The sequence below is a fragment of the Lissotriton vulgaris genome, chromosome 11, assembly GCF_964263255.1.
Source record: "Lissotriton vulgaris chromosome 11, aLisVul1.2, whole genome shotgun sequence".
Taxonomy (NCBI): domain Eukaryota; kingdom Metazoa; phylum Chordata; class Amphibia; order Caudata; family Salamandridae; genus Lissotriton; species Lissotriton vulgaris.
This window is the reverse complement of record NC_141699.1, coordinates 95,490,471-95,507,533: the sequence shown is the minus strand read 5'-3', so window position 1 is coordinate 95,507,533 and position 17,063 is coordinate 95,490,471. Positions and strand designations below refer to the sequence as shown.

Below are 17,063 nucleotides of genomic sequence, written 5' to 3'. Positions count from 1 at the left end.
CGTGTCCCAGATGCGGCCTCCTGAATTCGGACTTCCTGCACGCACTCTGGAGTTGCGCCCACCTCACCTTGTACTGGTCGGCGGTCATTGACACGTTGACGGCGGCCACAGGTGACACCCTCCCCAAGACGTGGGAAGCATGCCTGCTGGGACTCTACAAGAGAACCAAACAGACCAAGCTAAGGGCGCGTTTTTGGGACTTAGGGCTCATCACGGCTAAACGTCTCATCACAAAACGATGGAAGAGTGCCACCCCACCGCGCCCTGCGGACTGGCGTCGCTCTCTTGGCAACTGGGCTTGCGCGGAGAGTGTGTCTTTACACAGGGAGGAGACTGCGGGCCTACGGAAGTACCCGATCGCCCAAGACTGGGACGCTACCCTGACCGCATACCATCGGGCGTGCACACAGGCCGATATAGCGTGACCGCCCCGACACGGAATAGTGAGGGCCCAGATGACTACTGTCCAGACACGGCGCGAGCTTCCCCCCCCCCCTCTCTTCCTCCCACCCCCCTTCCCTTCCTCCGGCCACCAGGGTCTTGCCCGACGGGAGATGTCCCCTGTCGTCCCTCCCCGCCTTTCCCCTCCCTTCCCCCCCCCTGCCCTGCAGTCGCAGCGACGCTACATCCTCAGCCGTCCCCACTCCCACACGACCCGCATAGGGTGCACCACACACAGCTAGGATCACTGATACACTACTGTACACGCCACTACTAGTCCAACAGTTGTTGAAATGTTTCTCCCTCCCCACCCTTCTTTTAATTCCCAGTTATGTCTCTTGGTTGGCAAAGAGATTGTTTACGCTTTCCCCCTGATGATGCTCGATTTCCCCACCCTGTTTATTTCTCGCACAATGCCTGCTGGACACTGCCAAGAACAGGAGACTGAAACCCAGCGACCCATATGACTATGTGGGATATGATCCTGCCTTTAACTGCTACTGTGTCAACCAGGGAACGCGCCCGAGACAATGGTTGTTGGCGTTCCTGTACACCTTGGTCCTTTTGCAGTGCTGCGTGCCACGAGCACTGCAGCCCGAGACATTTCCTGGCACTGCCGCTTGCGGACTAATGCATCTCCCCTGACTACTGTTTATTTTCACTCATGTATGCCTGACATGTCAAAATGTGCTACTTGCTGGGTACCGTTTGTAGTGGTTATCCCTCTTAATGACATTGTGTTAATAATTGCCTTCTTAACTGTGAAACTAAATAAAGTTTGGGACCGTTGGTCTTTAAAAAAAAAAAATGAGGTCTTTGCAAACAGTTTGTACCTCCAATTTCTCAGTTTCTTCTAAGTGTATGTTGAGGTCCCCTGGAACGAGGAGTTTATTGTGACGTATCGCTGTATGTATCACTTTTTCCCCGAGGCTAGTATTGAATTGCATGTCTGGGCCAGAGAATCATAAATCAAAAAACAAACAGCTCTAAAGTCATTATCTGCTATGGAGAGCGTAAAAAAGAACCCCTCATATTTTTCTAGGTAGGCTTCCTTGATGCAGCATTTCATTGGTGATTTACAGATTATTGCAATCCCCCCCCTCTATGTCCAATCTGATCCTGTTTTGCTATCCCATAACCTTCCGGTAAAGCATCCAGGATATCTGGGGTAGAGCTATCGCAAAGCTTAATTTCAGTAAGAAACACGACATCGGGCTTGCCATCTTCTTCTTGTGTTTGTCACTTCCCTGAAGCACAGCCTCTTTACCATCATTCCGACTGGATGACTTACATTCTTCCATAGCAAAAAGAATAGATTATGGACAGAATGCTGAACAATGAAAACATTCACCTCCAGTCATCAACAGATCTGGGTTTAATCCATTGTTTTTTTTACCACCACACCACCCCAGTTTGGACCCAGCCATATGCAAATACGCATAGACCTTGCTCCTCACGTAACAGTCCAGCCGGAACTGTCAAGCCAGGTCCTCCTTGAGCCAGAAACAAGCATCCTGGGGCCGGTTTCAGGGTATTACCCCTCCTCCATTGCAATTTCCACCCCTCCTTGCCTTTTATTATTTTTTGGGACATTGGTTTTCCATGTTCCCTGCCCCGATGCCTCTGTTGCTCCTTCGTCTACCACCCACTGCCTGGTGTCCTCACACCCCCACCACCCGCTCCTCAGTTGCTCCTCAAATCACTTTCGGACATTTAACCCACATTTTTTTAATGTTTTTATTTAGAACTTGGCTGTTGCCATTTCCTGTCAGACCATTATGCTGTGCAAAAAGCTTATACACACTACTAACATTAATTTTTATATATTGATTCAAATAACACCTGCCCAATTAAACCCTATGAAACTAATGAAACTCATGAACTACATTTAAAATTATGTTTACTAACCGAGTGTGTGAGAGGTTTGCATGTTTGCATTACAGTTTATATAACATTTCATATTAATTCAGCTTTTCTAATTATTCATATAGAAAAAAAATTGCCATCCCCGCATCATTTTACAAAATGGAGTGTTTGGGGTGGAGGGGAGCTTGGTGGGTTCCAATATGGCAGAGTTCCATCTGGTAATTTCCTTCAGACCAGTTTGGAGCAAAGTACTGGCGATGGTGTTGCCCCTGAAGAGCAACCGTGCCCAAGTGAGCAACAGTCTTTTGTTGTGGAGCAGCGTTTGCCTTCGAGTGGGTCATGGGTGAGGTGTCACCCTCCACCCTGCGCCACTGGTTTTGTTGCAGACCCAGTGGTAGGCATGAAGACGTGTTTCATGCCTACATCTGAACTCAAGAGTTCTGATGCTATGGCACATTGTCATAGTAATAAAGAAGTTATACATTTTCTGACGGTTTTGCTGCATATCAAAGTACTTAACAAGCCGGAACTAAGCTCAAATGAGTGAACGTAGGATTGTAATTACATGAAGCACAGAAGAGCTAGTCAATGTTGGAGAGAAAGGGGAGAGGGGTTGGCCTAACGGCTAGGGCGGTCGTCCTCGAATCTGGGTAACAGGGTTCGAGTCTCCGCAAGGACGCTGAACATCCTGTGATTCTGGGCAAATCATGTAATCTCCCCATACCTAACAAAAATGAATGTGTCCTCATGTAATGCAACTGGTGTTATGTAAAATGCTCTGATAGCCGATTCGTGTTAGGTTTGCGCTAAATAAAACTCTACAAAAACAAAATAAAAAATCTAGAACACTTACGTTTTTTCCACAATGGTCTCCTGTTCCCGGGAAAAAGATTTTTGGCCAGTCACCAATACGACCTTTAGGTTCGTCCCATCAGCGTAGATGCTGAAGACCTTACCCACCTGCCAGACAGAAGAGAAAGGGAAGTCAAAGTAGAGGTTTGCTGCCTATTATCAGAACAGAAGATCCTACAAACAACACATTAATTTGATAAGGGGAATAGGGTGACCAGTCTCCCAAAATAACTACACAGTAATTTCATTACTATAAGGAGGATCCACTGCTTCACCATCACAATAACCTCTGTTAAATCAGAAGATGGCTGGTTTTCAGGATTTACCAATCCCGGTGGTGGACTGGCCAAGGAGGAAATCAAGAACTTCTCGAAAGCCCGTAATTGCTGGGGCAAGGTTCAACAGCTAGCTTGGCCTGTGTTCCGAGAGCCTTCTAGAAGCCCTCTTCCTGTCGCAGCAAGAGTCGAAAAGCCTAGGAGTAACTTTGATACTAATACATTCCTTTCCAACTAGGTTTCTGCTTTGGTGTCCCCTTGCTCATACCATCTGACAATACTATTGAAAATGATGCCTTTCCTTAATGGGAATGGTATAAAAGGCCCACAGCAATCAAAAAATTAGTTTTCGCAACCCTGTTAAACAGTTTCTTCCAGAGCTTCACTGGGCATACACACATTGAAATGTTTCTTTACAGCACAGGTCATTGCCTGGCTGCGTTTACAAAGCTTTTCATGGTACAGGTGACATCTGCAGATCTTTTGAATGTTCTTCCTAACTAGGTTTGGTTGCGAGTTCGATAATCGTCCCACTTACTGTAAGCTGGCATTGGTTGGCTTTCACTTTGTTTTCGTTCTGGAAGACCAATATTTTAGTTTTTATTTTGTTTATTTTCAATCCTATGGTTTGCAGTCTTTTAGAGAATGGTGAGGCTTTGCTGTAAATGCAGTTCTGTTCTGGATAGGAGAACCGGAACATCTGCGTAGAGCAGGCAGCTGATCTTTGTATGATCCAGGAGTAGCCAGAAATCTGTTCTTTTTTTTAAGCAGCTGCTAACTTCTTTATGAGCAGGTATAGATTTGAGCTATGGCATTGTTCTTGACTAGCTCCTTGCTTTAGATAGAAGATATCGGACTCTGTTCATTTTTCTATACTATTTTGTTTGAATACTTGCTCTGTTTTATACATTGCTGATTACCTATAGCAATTCCCTATACCTTGGCCTGCCTTACTATTGTCTTCAATTAATTCAGGTAATCCGTAATTAAGCAGCTAAGCTTGTGCTGAGAGCCCACACAATCAGCCAAACATGTCTCCTCCTCCAATACCTTCACTGACTCTCAATCAGATTGTGTATCCACTTTAAGATAGTATGCATTGTACACAGAGCAATAGACACTCACCCTGTATTATACAAAAACGAGCCTTGCAGATTTCCTTTGCTTGTTTGTTGCCAAAACAAAAATGTACACAAAAAAAAGAAAAATAACGAATTGGAAGTTACAGTTCTTAGGTTTGCGCATCCAGGCAATACATTGCTTTGCTGAATTTGCTTGTCTAAGCAAATTTCGATGCAACCTGAAAATCTGCTGGTTTTACCAGGCATTATGATCCTCTCGCTTCTCCTTCATTTTGGCATTATATGGTCAGGGCAGTTTTCTAGTGCCAAGAAATCAATGATGCTTTATAAATTCTACTAACAGAACATAACATTCGACTAGACCTGAGGCTATACACAGTCTCTTTGTGCGTCTAATAATCCTCCCTCCATAGTTTTAGCACATTCATATGCCCCAGCGTCCCTGAGCTCCTTGGTTTGCTACACCCCAATTTCATTCATAGGTTAAGATTTTAACAATGTACTAAGGATAACGAATACCGGTTTCATAACTCGACCATTTATTTGGTATCCCTTTGCTATGGGCAGAGATGTCAATGGCCATTAAATTGCTTTATGCCCCATGGTTAGTGGAGACAAGATGAGAACAGAAAATGTGTAGGCAAAAGAAAACATATATGGTTTTATTTTGTTTGAAACCATCATATGGAAACCATGGGGGCTTCACGTGGAGGGGTTCAACAATGTGGCATGAAGAATCAAAGATAAATGTGCACCTTACCTGCTGCGCTAGTTCTTTGGTTGGTAGCACCACCAGGGCCCGAACACAACATACAACCCGTTCCAAAAGAGCCTGTTGTACAACAAAATAAAATTGTCATCTCTATCGGTCACTGTTGATTGGTAAGAATGATCAATTTCTTTCCAGAATCCCCATTTTAAACACACCCCTCTGCTCCTGTGCAGCTTGTGATAAATCCAAGCATCTAGTCATTTCCCTGCAAACCAACTCTTCTTAAATATGTCCCCATTTTTTTCTGGCATTTGGAAGTTGCATGGAAAGGGATTATCAGATTTGAACGCAATTGCCAACCTTAAATTGAAGCACAACAACAGTGAAAAGTAGATATACAGACACATGTGCAAAATCTCCCTCTTCTTGACACCTAGAATAACATATACACCGATGGCCATAGGACATTTCACGCCAATGCATACAGACTTCAGGCTATTAGAAACTATTTTTGAAAACTGATCTCTCACCTGACGTTTTACTAGATGTATTTTTAACTCCAATTAAGCGGATATCCAACAAGTAGATAAAGCGTCCTGGGATCTATTAAGGTAGAATCTGGGTACGCTGTAAAAGCAGTGGATGTGGTACTTAAAGCTGCAAGATGCTTGGCATGGGTAGACTGTGCTGTGAATAATCAAGCTAGAAATGCTCCTTGAAACCCATAGTTATAGCAATACTTGAGGACAGACATTTCACCAGGAGAGAATAGTGAGAGGCAAGACTGGTGAGGAAATGAGCGGTTACCTCATGAATCAGTGTGCCTTGACACTAGAAGAAGGTTTCAATTGGAGGAAAAGGGCCCAGGGTAATTTAAGGACGTATTCTGCAGTGCTTGTGCAACAAGACACTACCTCTGGGTAGCTTAAGAGGGTCATTATATGCACAGCCTCCATTTACCGCCACCCTCCACGTCAAACGACTTCTGCCCCCAAATAAGTAATACTGGGATTACCATACAGAGGTATGAGCGGTCTTACATTTCTGCCAAAGTACCCCTACAACCAGGATGCATTTTCTGTGCAGGCTTAAAAAAATAAGGCCAAAAACATACTCAGATCAATTTCAAATTCTGCATGAAATTAAAATAACTCTTAAAATGTTCAACTCTTCTATGGCCTGCAATCATGTGCAAAAATGCAAATCAATGCTGCTGGCCTGTCCGAAAACCCGACAACAAACCATATTACAAACTAACATGATCCACTTCCGCTTGGCTCTCTTTTCATGGGAAAGCAAGGACCATGCCACAGGGAAGCCCCCGCCAAAGTACTGAAAGTATAAAAAAAATCTGTTTTCTGGATTGATTTGTATTGGGGGAGAAGGTGATGAATGTGGAACAGTCACGTGGCATCGTCCATTATGAAATGAAAAAGTTGAGAGCAAGAGAGAAAGATATAGAGATGTCCAACCACACAGGCAACGGCAAAATACCACGAAAAAGACAAAGCAGAGAACCAAGCAAATATGCAACGAAAGACAAGAAGGGCTAGAGAAAATGAAGCACAAAAACCAACCAATGAGGAGTTAAAGAAATTATTAAGTGTACAACCAGCGTCTGCACCTCCAGACCACATAAGATAAAACCTATAACCTGGCAACAAAGATAAAAACTGAGGGAGAGAACGAGAATGCAACCACCAAAGGTGCACCAAAGTAAGAAAACACACTGTGTCTCGAACCTAGAACAAACAACTCACAGAAAGCTGGAGCGGCGAACAAGGCAAAGGTGCCCTGTGTCCCCGCTATTATTTGCGCTAGCAACTGATCCGTGCATGCAGACTGAGGGGGGTCCTGTAACCCAGGGGGATTCCAGTCAGTAAGTAACACACGAAGATCATTATATGCAGAAGATGCTCTAGGCTGTCTTCGACAGATGGCTTATTCAGCTCTAATCCTATTGCAGGCAATGGAGGAACATGGGAATAGTTTGGAACCCTGTATTAACCGGAATAAATCTGAAGGGTTTCCATTGGGCTCCTTTAGAGGCATAGCTGGCTGACACTTCTGGGAATGTCACGGGTAACATCAAGCTTCCAATATCTCTGCGTATGTATCCAACACAACGAAGCTGAAAGTCATAAATGAACATGGGGAGAGCAGTGAAAAAGCTTTGTACCTCTATAAAGTTCTGGACTATGTTACCGTTGTCAATGATGGGTACGGCGGCCCTAGCTGAGATGTCTTTATATACTACAAAGTGCAACGTGCGAAGTTACACGGAAGGTATTTACAGAGCTGGATCAACTATTGGTGGAATTGATTTGGGCAGAAAAAAAGTTGAATAAACGCACAACATTAAAAACGGGAATGGGAGAGGGGGGGGAATGAGAATGCTTCAATGGATCACCTACTGATGATGGGTAAAAGAGTACCAGCAAATATGCCATTAATTGTAAAACAGGTCTACGGAATCTAGGAAAGAGTGATCAATAAATTCTCAAGCATCCTCTATTTACACCGTACATGCATATCTGGACCATACTCCCATTTGAACAAAAAGACCAAAGTATGGCAGTGGACAGGCAGAAAAGTGGAGGATGGTTGGCGTTAGCAGATCTCTGCCCAAACAATACGTTTGTGACCTTTATAGAAGCACAGGAGGCCTTGGGGATTAGATTAGGCCAGTTTTTACAATATGCTTGAACAGCGCACACATCCAGAAACATATGTCCCAATATTACGGAAGTACCCGCACTGTGGTAGAGATCTTTAGCTTAATTGCAATATACTGATAACTATACTATATAGGCCACTAAGAAAGGACAGATTCCTAATCAAATTAAAAGTGAAGACCAAACGGCAGGAGATAGCAGACAAACCTATTGCAGACATGGAGTGGGATAAAATATGTATGGGAACAAAACAGGTCTCAAGCAGTGGACGCTTTTAAGCTTATTCAGTGCAGGTATGTTCATATGACATATCGAACGCCAATTGAGTAAAATGTATCCGGGGTGATCTGCCAGATGACCCCAATGTCATACTGGGGAGGCTGATTTCAACATCATGTCATTGTCACATGGTACAGGAGTTTTAGACAGACTCATAAAATATACTCACACTGTACAGGTAGAACTGTGACTTGTACAACCAAGCAATGTATATTTTGACTCGGGTAGGAAATGTATAAGTTTAGGTACAGTGCTCGACAAGAGGCGAATAGCCATCCACTTGCTGGGAGTTAGATCGCTGGGTTAAGGATATGCTAAATTGGACAACCGCAAAAGATACCCAAATGAAAAAAGTTCGCCTGGATAAATTAATTGCTGGTGGCCTGGACAGAAATTATTAGGTTAACAGACTCTCTGGATACTAAGATGCCTTGAATTGCTAGGCACAAGGGCGAAACGTGTAGGCTATTAATTAGGTGGACATAAGGTAAGAAATGTGAAACCATTTGCCCCAATATAAAACTGAACAGAAATGATCAATAAGATAAAACAGGATGAAAACTATGCACACGTGATTGATTATTGGAGGCAAAGATAGTACCTCATAAGTCCAGAACGATCATGAGGATGGATTGATAACATTGAGAACTCTTACATCAATATGTGATAATAGTCTCCAGAAAGATGTCGTTGCTGCTCGGGTTACAAGATGCCCTAGTTGGGGAGGGAGAAGTGGAGGGGTAACATAAGCAGGACAATGAAGATGTTTGCCAAGTAAACTGGTTTAGGTAGTTTGTTGTGTAAGTAGTTGTTATTGCAATACTGTAAAATCCCTGAAATAGTACTTGTTGCACCTTGAATCAGGATCAGCATATGATTGTTAAGCAATTTGTAATATTTTTTTCCAGTAAAAAAAGAAAATAGAAATAAGTGAATAATTTTTTTTTAAAAGACTCCCAGAAATCCCACAGCAAAGCTTTCACCCACCACGTTAGGAACTGAAAACACCCTAAAATGAGCAAATCAAGAGTTTCATGGAAGCAGACCAAGAACAGGGGAACCATTTCCAAAGAATATTGTTTAGTCAGTGTCTAGAACAGAGATGAACTAAAATCTTAACATGAGGCCACTTGAATTACAACAGGAAGTGGAAGGGAATTACTCTTCTACACAAAGAAATGAAGAAAGTATGGCAAGCAGTATACCTGCCTAAGCTTCACCAACGAAAAATTTACCTTGAACCCAAAAACACATCGACATCGGGGGAAAACCAACAACTTTTATGCAAAGCGGTATCAATCGATTCTAAAAGGAATCTTTGGCAATTCTCTTGTAAAGGTTCGAGAGTATAAGTCTGCTCAGTAAAATATACTTTCTCAGCAGAACTAATTTTAAAGTACAGAAGCAATGCTTTCATTCTGACATGCAAGTAAATAATCTACTTTAGATACTAGTAGCACTACCTGTGAGTGACACCAAGGTAGGTGGGAGTGCATAGCGGACCCTATTTGAGTTTTTGCCCTTCTTCCTTTCCGCTTGATTTCAATTAAAAAACGTAACATTGATATTTGAACGTCATAGACAGGGGAATGCTAAGACATGCTAGTTCTCCTTATAAATTGTTCTTATAATGTATTGTAAAATACACTGTTGAATATTAATTGTACAATAATGTTATTATTTTATTGTACTTTTATGGTCTATTTATTTAGATCGAATAACGTATACTCTAGTAGTATCGGCACCTGTTTCTGCCAAGCATGAACAACTACATTACTATGATGCAAAGAGGTTAATGTACACTTCTAATAATGTTTTCTTGTCGCTCTGCAAAGCCTCTGTGTATTGTGAATATTTGCCATGTTCTTGAAAACTAATTAAACAAGCATTGTCACAGACCGTAAGCCTGGCCTTGATCTAGTTTGTACTAACAAAAGCACATTATCTATACTACTATTATAAAGAGAGAACACAAACCTTTTGGCAAGGTAAACTCGGGAACCACAGCGCCAATCCACACACCCAATACATTGTTGTAATCCTCAGGGTGTGCAGATGGACATAGGCTATAGAAAATTTAAAAAAACGTAAATTTAAAAATGTAACTTATAAAAAAAAAAAAGTAGTGCCCTGAAAGTAGCGCCGGCGGCAACGCTGACGGCCACGACATAGCGCTGGCCGCAACATACGTGATGACGAGGAGGAGCGGCAGTGAAGTGAGGAGCTCGGGGAGGAGCGACGGCTCAGGTAAGGCGCTGGGACATCGGACGGGTGGAAGCCGTGCGGGAGGTTGGCCCGGAACAACTGCGGTAAGGCTCAGGGTCTGGGGGCAGCATTTCAGGGACACGGGACAGGAGGGAGCCGGTGCCAGAGGTTGGCCCGGAACAACTGCTATTGTTATTTTTCAACTTGTAGAAGTCGGAACCAAAACATTTAGCATTTTCTGTGCTTATCGTCTGATTAACTCTATAATGATTTGTGGCAACAGTGGGATAATTCCCATTGGTCCTCCATTATTTCTCGATTTTCTTTAAAAGGCTTACTTATAATAGGAGTTAACTAACTCCCAAGTATCTCAAAGAATTAATAAAGCATTTTTAGCCCCAGGAGGTCCCAACCAAATGTGGACTATTACCATGGCTTTTCGGTGTCACAATATGAGACTCACCATCAGTGGCCAAGGCGACTCAAGCCCTATGAACTGCCGCACATCCAAACCATAAAACAGTCAAGTAGGGATCAGCACCACAACCAACCCCAAAAGGACAAAAAGGAAAGATCAAAATCCGGAACACAGGCCTAAAAAGAAAGTGAGAAATTCTCGAAGAGTTGTTGCCAATACAAGTTTGTATTGTCTTTGCACCCTAATGGAGGTTAGTCTACCTATTCCACTGTCCAGATAATCACAAAATTGTAAAACTGCAGTTAGCACCGCCACTGTTGCCTAAGACTCAACGCTCTACTTCCCTGCCATTAGTGCCACCTTCTTGCACTTCCTTTGCCATAACAGTAAGTCTCCGCCGGGACTGTAGAACCTGCCACCCTTCCATCAGTAACTCCCCCATCCCCCAGCCATAACAATGGGACCGATCCACTTCCCTATTTCTTGTGCTTTGGATGGGACTAAATATGGTTCACAGTACGGTCCATTGTAATCACCCCACACTTCCTCAGTGGCATCACCAGGCTAGTCAGGAGAGCTCGTCCAAATCAATCAAAATCGTCGGGTGTTGCAGGAAACAACTTGTGATTTGCGGCACTGGGGGATTCTGCCCTCCTTCTCCATTTGAACAGACCAATGTATCATAAGACCGAAAGCCGCTTTATTTATGTACATATGGAAGCATTTTTGTTTTGACCTTTAGGGAAAACGGGAGGCTGGCGAAACAAATAAAGGTGTGTCCAGTCCTAACAAAAACAGGCACTGGTAAAGCTGATAAGTCTGGCTTTGGCATGCTGGATCAATGGGTTCTTGGATATATTTTTATTGCAAGCATATGCCACAAGAACACATGCCTCTCTAACCATATACTTAATAAATTGGACATGAAAAAAACAGTATTTGGTGTGGATGTTTTACACCAGTTTTTTTTTTTAAAGCCTTTCACTTGTGCAGGCACTTTACAATTTTTGTGTAATGGCACAAGAAGGAAGCATCATTCAATCATATAATCAAATTGAAGGTAGCTACATAGTCAAAATGTCACTTTAACGCTTTATACCAGAAACTTTAAAATAGGCGTAGGAAATAAATCACCATTTAACTTGGCACTCAAAGTGCACGTAAAATAAATAGCCTTTTTTCCTTTTAAAGATAATACAGAAAAATAAGATATAACAAGCATACTTTGAATAGCTTTGCTGTTAGTGTGCATATATTTTGTGCAGTCATCCAAAGTGAAGGGAGTCAATGGATAGAGTAGTCTGAACATGGTATGCGGTGGTGGGCAGAGTCTAATGTGAGAAGTTGGCCTGGCTTATGCTGTCCACTATTCTAGTGGGCACCTTGCACCAGTCCAAACGACCCTTATTGATGGTAGGTTTAAAGACAACCTATATAGAAAGCTATCCTAGTGGTAGCTGTGGAGAGCAGCCTTCAGGCTAAGTCATGAAGGAATGTAAAGCAGCTTGTTTTACCAGTCTGTAATTTCATGAAGGACCAAATAAAAGGAGAGCCATACCAGATAGATATATATATATTATATATATACATATATATATATTCCAAAATCCTGAACAGCCTGGCGCACACGCCTCAATCGCGCATGCAGCGTGGAAACAGGACACGGACCCGAATTTCCTTCTCTGTTATTTTATTTTTCTTTTGCCCAAAGTCAAAGACACGTTTCGCGGCTCTCGCCGCTTGTTCACTCGACAATACAATGGCCAATGGAAAGCTTATTTAAAGTGAAAAGTGCTCATTTCAAATCGATCACGTGACATCATTCACAATGGATATGGAAAACATGCTGCTTTTATAATGTTATCGCTATCCTTTACATTCCACATTCAAAATTTTCCTTTTCAGTGCAAATACGCAAACATACAAATGTACAATAAAATTTTAAAACATATGTCATATAATATATCGGTAAAATACCGGTACGACACATTTTTTCTCTCTTACGATGTGAATATAGTCCATAGTGCATGATATTAGCATATATTAGCACAGCTTGCGTGGACATTGTTCCTAATATTGCCTGTGCTGTGAATCTCATATCTTAACTATGCCAATATGTACATTGACAAATAAAGGTAAAATACAATTTGTCAAACTACAAACGTAGTTGTATGTGCAAATCCGCAAATAAAAAGGGCGATTGTAGTAAAATACCGTTTAGTATGTTCATAATTCCATTGAGATAGTTCAAACCAAAATACAATAAAGACAACCCCTAAAGTGCAAGTGTCTGAATCCTAAGATTCAATTTGTGATAAATTAAATAATAAATAACAATAAAATAATAAATAACAATAAAATAGAATTGATATATATATACAGCACAGTAATTAATCATAATATTATGTATAGCTGTATAATATATACGGTCAATTAAAACTTTCAAACCACAATTTAGATTCCATGTATTCTGTTATTTTTTGCACACTTAATACTTCTACCAGTCACTTAAATCCAACTTAATGTCATAAATTAATTGGTTTATATACAAGACATTCCATAATGAGAATCAATATGTCATTTAACATCAATATAATAAACAAATACTATATACAGGTTAAAAATTTCATATCTAAGTCTCATTTCTAAAATATGTGATCGAATATATAATAAGTACCTTTATGTACTAAAAAGTTTTCTTTAGTGTATAGGTGACATGTTAATCTCATGGTTGATGGTATTTTGTCTTTTCTCCTGTGTCATCATATTTTCTATTCTACTTCACATACTGCTTATTCTAGACATGTATATAAGTCTTCCGTATTGTTGAGACCCTGTGGTTGTTTTGAATCTAGTAGCAGAATGTACCTTGTTTCTAGTTTGCGTAGTCTACTCTCTCTATCTCCTCCCCGTCTATTTGGGGGTATAGAATCGATCAAGTAGTAGGATAACCCTTTGTTGTTGGCACCATGGACTTCTTTGAAATGCCTAGCCACCGGATAGGTATTGTCCATGTTTGTTATTGCACGCAAATGTTGCAGTATTCTTAAATTGGCTTGTAATTTTGTACTTCCAACATACATTCTGCCACACGGGCATGTTAAAACATAAACAACATATTCTGATTTACAGGTCAACATTTTAGAAATTTGATATGGTTTAACTCTAAATATATCAATAAAATACATGTATTTATTCTAAACACATCCCTCTAGTCTCTTCATGAGGCCAGAGGCAAAAGTACATTCAGTAAACTTATTTAGTACACAGTAAATTAGCACAATATAGGATTAACCCTAGGGGCGTCACAAACCATATACTAAGAAAGTGGTATAAGAACCACAACGGACAGATACAAGGCCTAGAGCCTTTAGAACCACAGGGGCTACCAGGAACCACCCAAGGGAGTGACACGGGGGACCCACGGGGGACGCATGCAGTGTCTAAATACAGCCGCGAATCACCATTACCTTCTATGGGTAAAGTTGCGGTTGGGAAATTACAGAAGAGGACTTGGAGCAAACTCCTTTAGAACTAGGCAGTTCTAGAGTCAATACCCACGAGAGCACCGGAGTACTCGATTTACCTCACCCAGGGAAGACGGGTGCATAGGTGTCTTTTGGTGTTGGGTTTCGTCGTTGTTTTCAATGGAGATCTGCTGCAAAGTGCTGCTGGCGATCAAGTCAAAAGTGTCTGTGTGGATCCAAGGGTGGATCGAAGATCTGAAGAACCTGAAAGCAGAGGGGACATAGTCTGGGTCACTAGCCAGTGACAGGAAGGCGAAGAGAAGATGCCAACTGATGTCGGGTGATTTCAGGTGAAGAAGGTGAAGCTTGACTCTTCAGCCACGAAGACCAAGAGGCATCGATGATGACTAGGAGCTGTATTCGAGCTGTCCCACGAAGGCTGTCGAGTGCTGCGGTGTCGGTTTCCGGATTGGACCCAACAAGCCTTGGCAACAGCAACCCACGCAGAAAGAATAGATTGGCTTTGGTGCAGACCAGCAAGGTCTGAGGGACTCACCCTTTGGAGGGAGTCAGAACACGTCTGGGGCAACCAGGAAACAGAAGTGTTACCTTTGTGGGGACTCACCAGTCGACGGACCAGGGATCGCGAAGGAGCCTCGAGCTAAAATGCTAGAAGCGGGCCAACGGAACACTCATGGAGTGTAGGCCCACAATCTTCGGTGCAAATGGTGCTAGGGGCTTGGACTACAAGTAGCCCAATGAACAACTTCAGTAAAGCTCGGGCAGTCGATGCACTTGCAAATGTGCACGGTGTCCAGAAGTTCCGATCCCACGTCACTCGGGAGGGCTGGGGGTCTCAGCTTTGCTGGGATCTCGTGTCGGCCTCTGAGAAGTCTGGAAGTCTGTGTCCTGTATCGCAAATCCGCCGGGATCTGGCGGGAGCCTTGGAAATGCAGACCGGCAAGATGCTTCTTTGGTGCCTGTTTGAACAGGGGAGTCACTCCTTGACCCCAAAGGAGATTCTTCCATCTTCTAGTCGAAATAGAATGTTGAAGTTCCAGGATATATGTTGCAGAGTTTCGTCCTGGGTCATCTCAAGCCCTAAGGACTGGGTTTCTATACGTATACTAAATTTAGGGGTTGGACTTACTCTAGGTCCGACCTATGGGAGGACCCAGGATGGGGGTGGTTACAACCTTTTCCCTTTGTCCAGTTTCGCGCCAGAGCAGGGGCTGAGTGCCCCTGCAACCGGTTTGAACTGGGGTATGCACAGGGACACCATGTGTGCCCCCAGCACTGTCTGAAAAGCATTCTCTGAATGCACCCCCCCAGCTCCAATACAGTAAAGCCTGTCTGGGAGGTGGGGCACCTGCTTGTGACAGGAAACCTATTGTTCAGGCCTCCCCTACCGGAGTTTCGACCAGCAGCAGAAGGTCAGACTCAGGTCTGTCGCTGCAGCATCCATTTTGTGATGCTGGGGCTCTTTTAAACTATTACCGGTTAGGTAAGTGTGTAGATGCCTTCTCCCTCTAGAAGGGTGGAATTCTACCCCCGCCGCCAGAACTGGCAGGGGGTAAAATTCCAAAGTGTTTGACACCAAACACAACATGTTTCCATGCAGCCATTCCAAAGTTAGAATTAACCGCAAGGTTATAATGCAAGAGTATATGGCCTGGCCGCATCACAGAACAACTACAGAGAAGTGATTCCGAAAGCTACGGAGGGGTCCTGCTCATGCATGGGTACCCTCTCACACAAAACCAAGCACTCTGCCTTCAGGATTGTTTAAGGCCTGCCATAGGAGTGACTTATAGGTTTATATGTGTCAGTGATATAAGGTAGATATAGGTGACCTATATCTTAGCAAGGGGTGCATGCACCACCTTACCCAGGCAGCAGTAGCAGACCTGTGGTGCCATTTTGGAAGGCTTCCCATGGGTGGCATAATACATGCTTCTGCCCCTGGTAGGCCGCTGGGGAAACTATGCCCTTAGTACCTAAATCTGGAGTGTACTTAATGTACATGCAATCGATTTAGAGAGGAAGCAGCTAGGCTGGGGCCCTGAATAGCAAGATCCCAGCCAAACTAAGTCAAAACCCATCAACACATCAGGAAACAAATGGGGGCAACCAAGCAGTAAGATTCCACCTTCCTAGAGATAATGTGAACGATAATGCAACTGACCAATGGATGAAGCCTGCAGACCTAAAGTCCCTCTATGTCTACAATTTATGTATTATTATTTGGGCAAAAAAGTCTAGCCAAACAAGTAAAACAGTTTTCAAGGCCAGGCACAAAAAAGTATACAGGCAAAGTGTGACAAATGTTTTGATGTGGCCATAAGAAGGCAGTGAATGACTTACTATTCACTTTGATTTTCACAGTAGCATATAGGATGGCGTTCCCTTAGACGCGCAACATTTCACTGCATAAAAGGGCACGATAAGCCGCTTATATTGGAGTCTATTATTACTTTATGAAGCAGTGTGGTAGACTATGCTATGGTCAGTACTGGGTCTACAAATATTGTCAAGGTACTTACTATCCCCGCACCTGTTCACTTGTTCCAATACAATGACATTGACTTAGGCTTAGACCAATTTAGGAACCCAAGTAGGGCCTGGAAAACATAACAAGGTTTATTTAGAGATATTGGCATTGTAAATATTAATGTATATGTGGGGGGGAGTGAAATGTAAGGACAACGGGAGGGAGATAGGGTGGGCGGGGGAAAGAAGGCACCAAAGCATTGAAAAGGAACAGAGCCCAAATGTTGGTGCGGAAATGTAT

General features: G+C 42.8%; 1 protein-coding gene across 1 annotated transcript in view; it reads right to left on the bottom strand.

Annotated features, from left to right (window-relative positions):
• DDX51 (DEAD-box helicase 51) overlaps nt 1–17,063 on the bottom strand; it is a 171,939-nt gene that overhangs the window by 109,101 nt on the left and 45,775 nt on the right. The window contains exons 5-6 of the mRNA XM_086942761.1: nt 5,277–5,348; nt 3,161–3,267 (exon numbers count right to left, since the gene is read on the bottom strand). Of these exons, the coding sequence (XP_086798887.1) occupies nt 3,161–3,267; nt 5,277–5,348 (179 nt within the window). The remainder of the gene's footprint in view (nt 1–3,160; nt 3,268–5,276; nt 5,349–17,063) is intronic.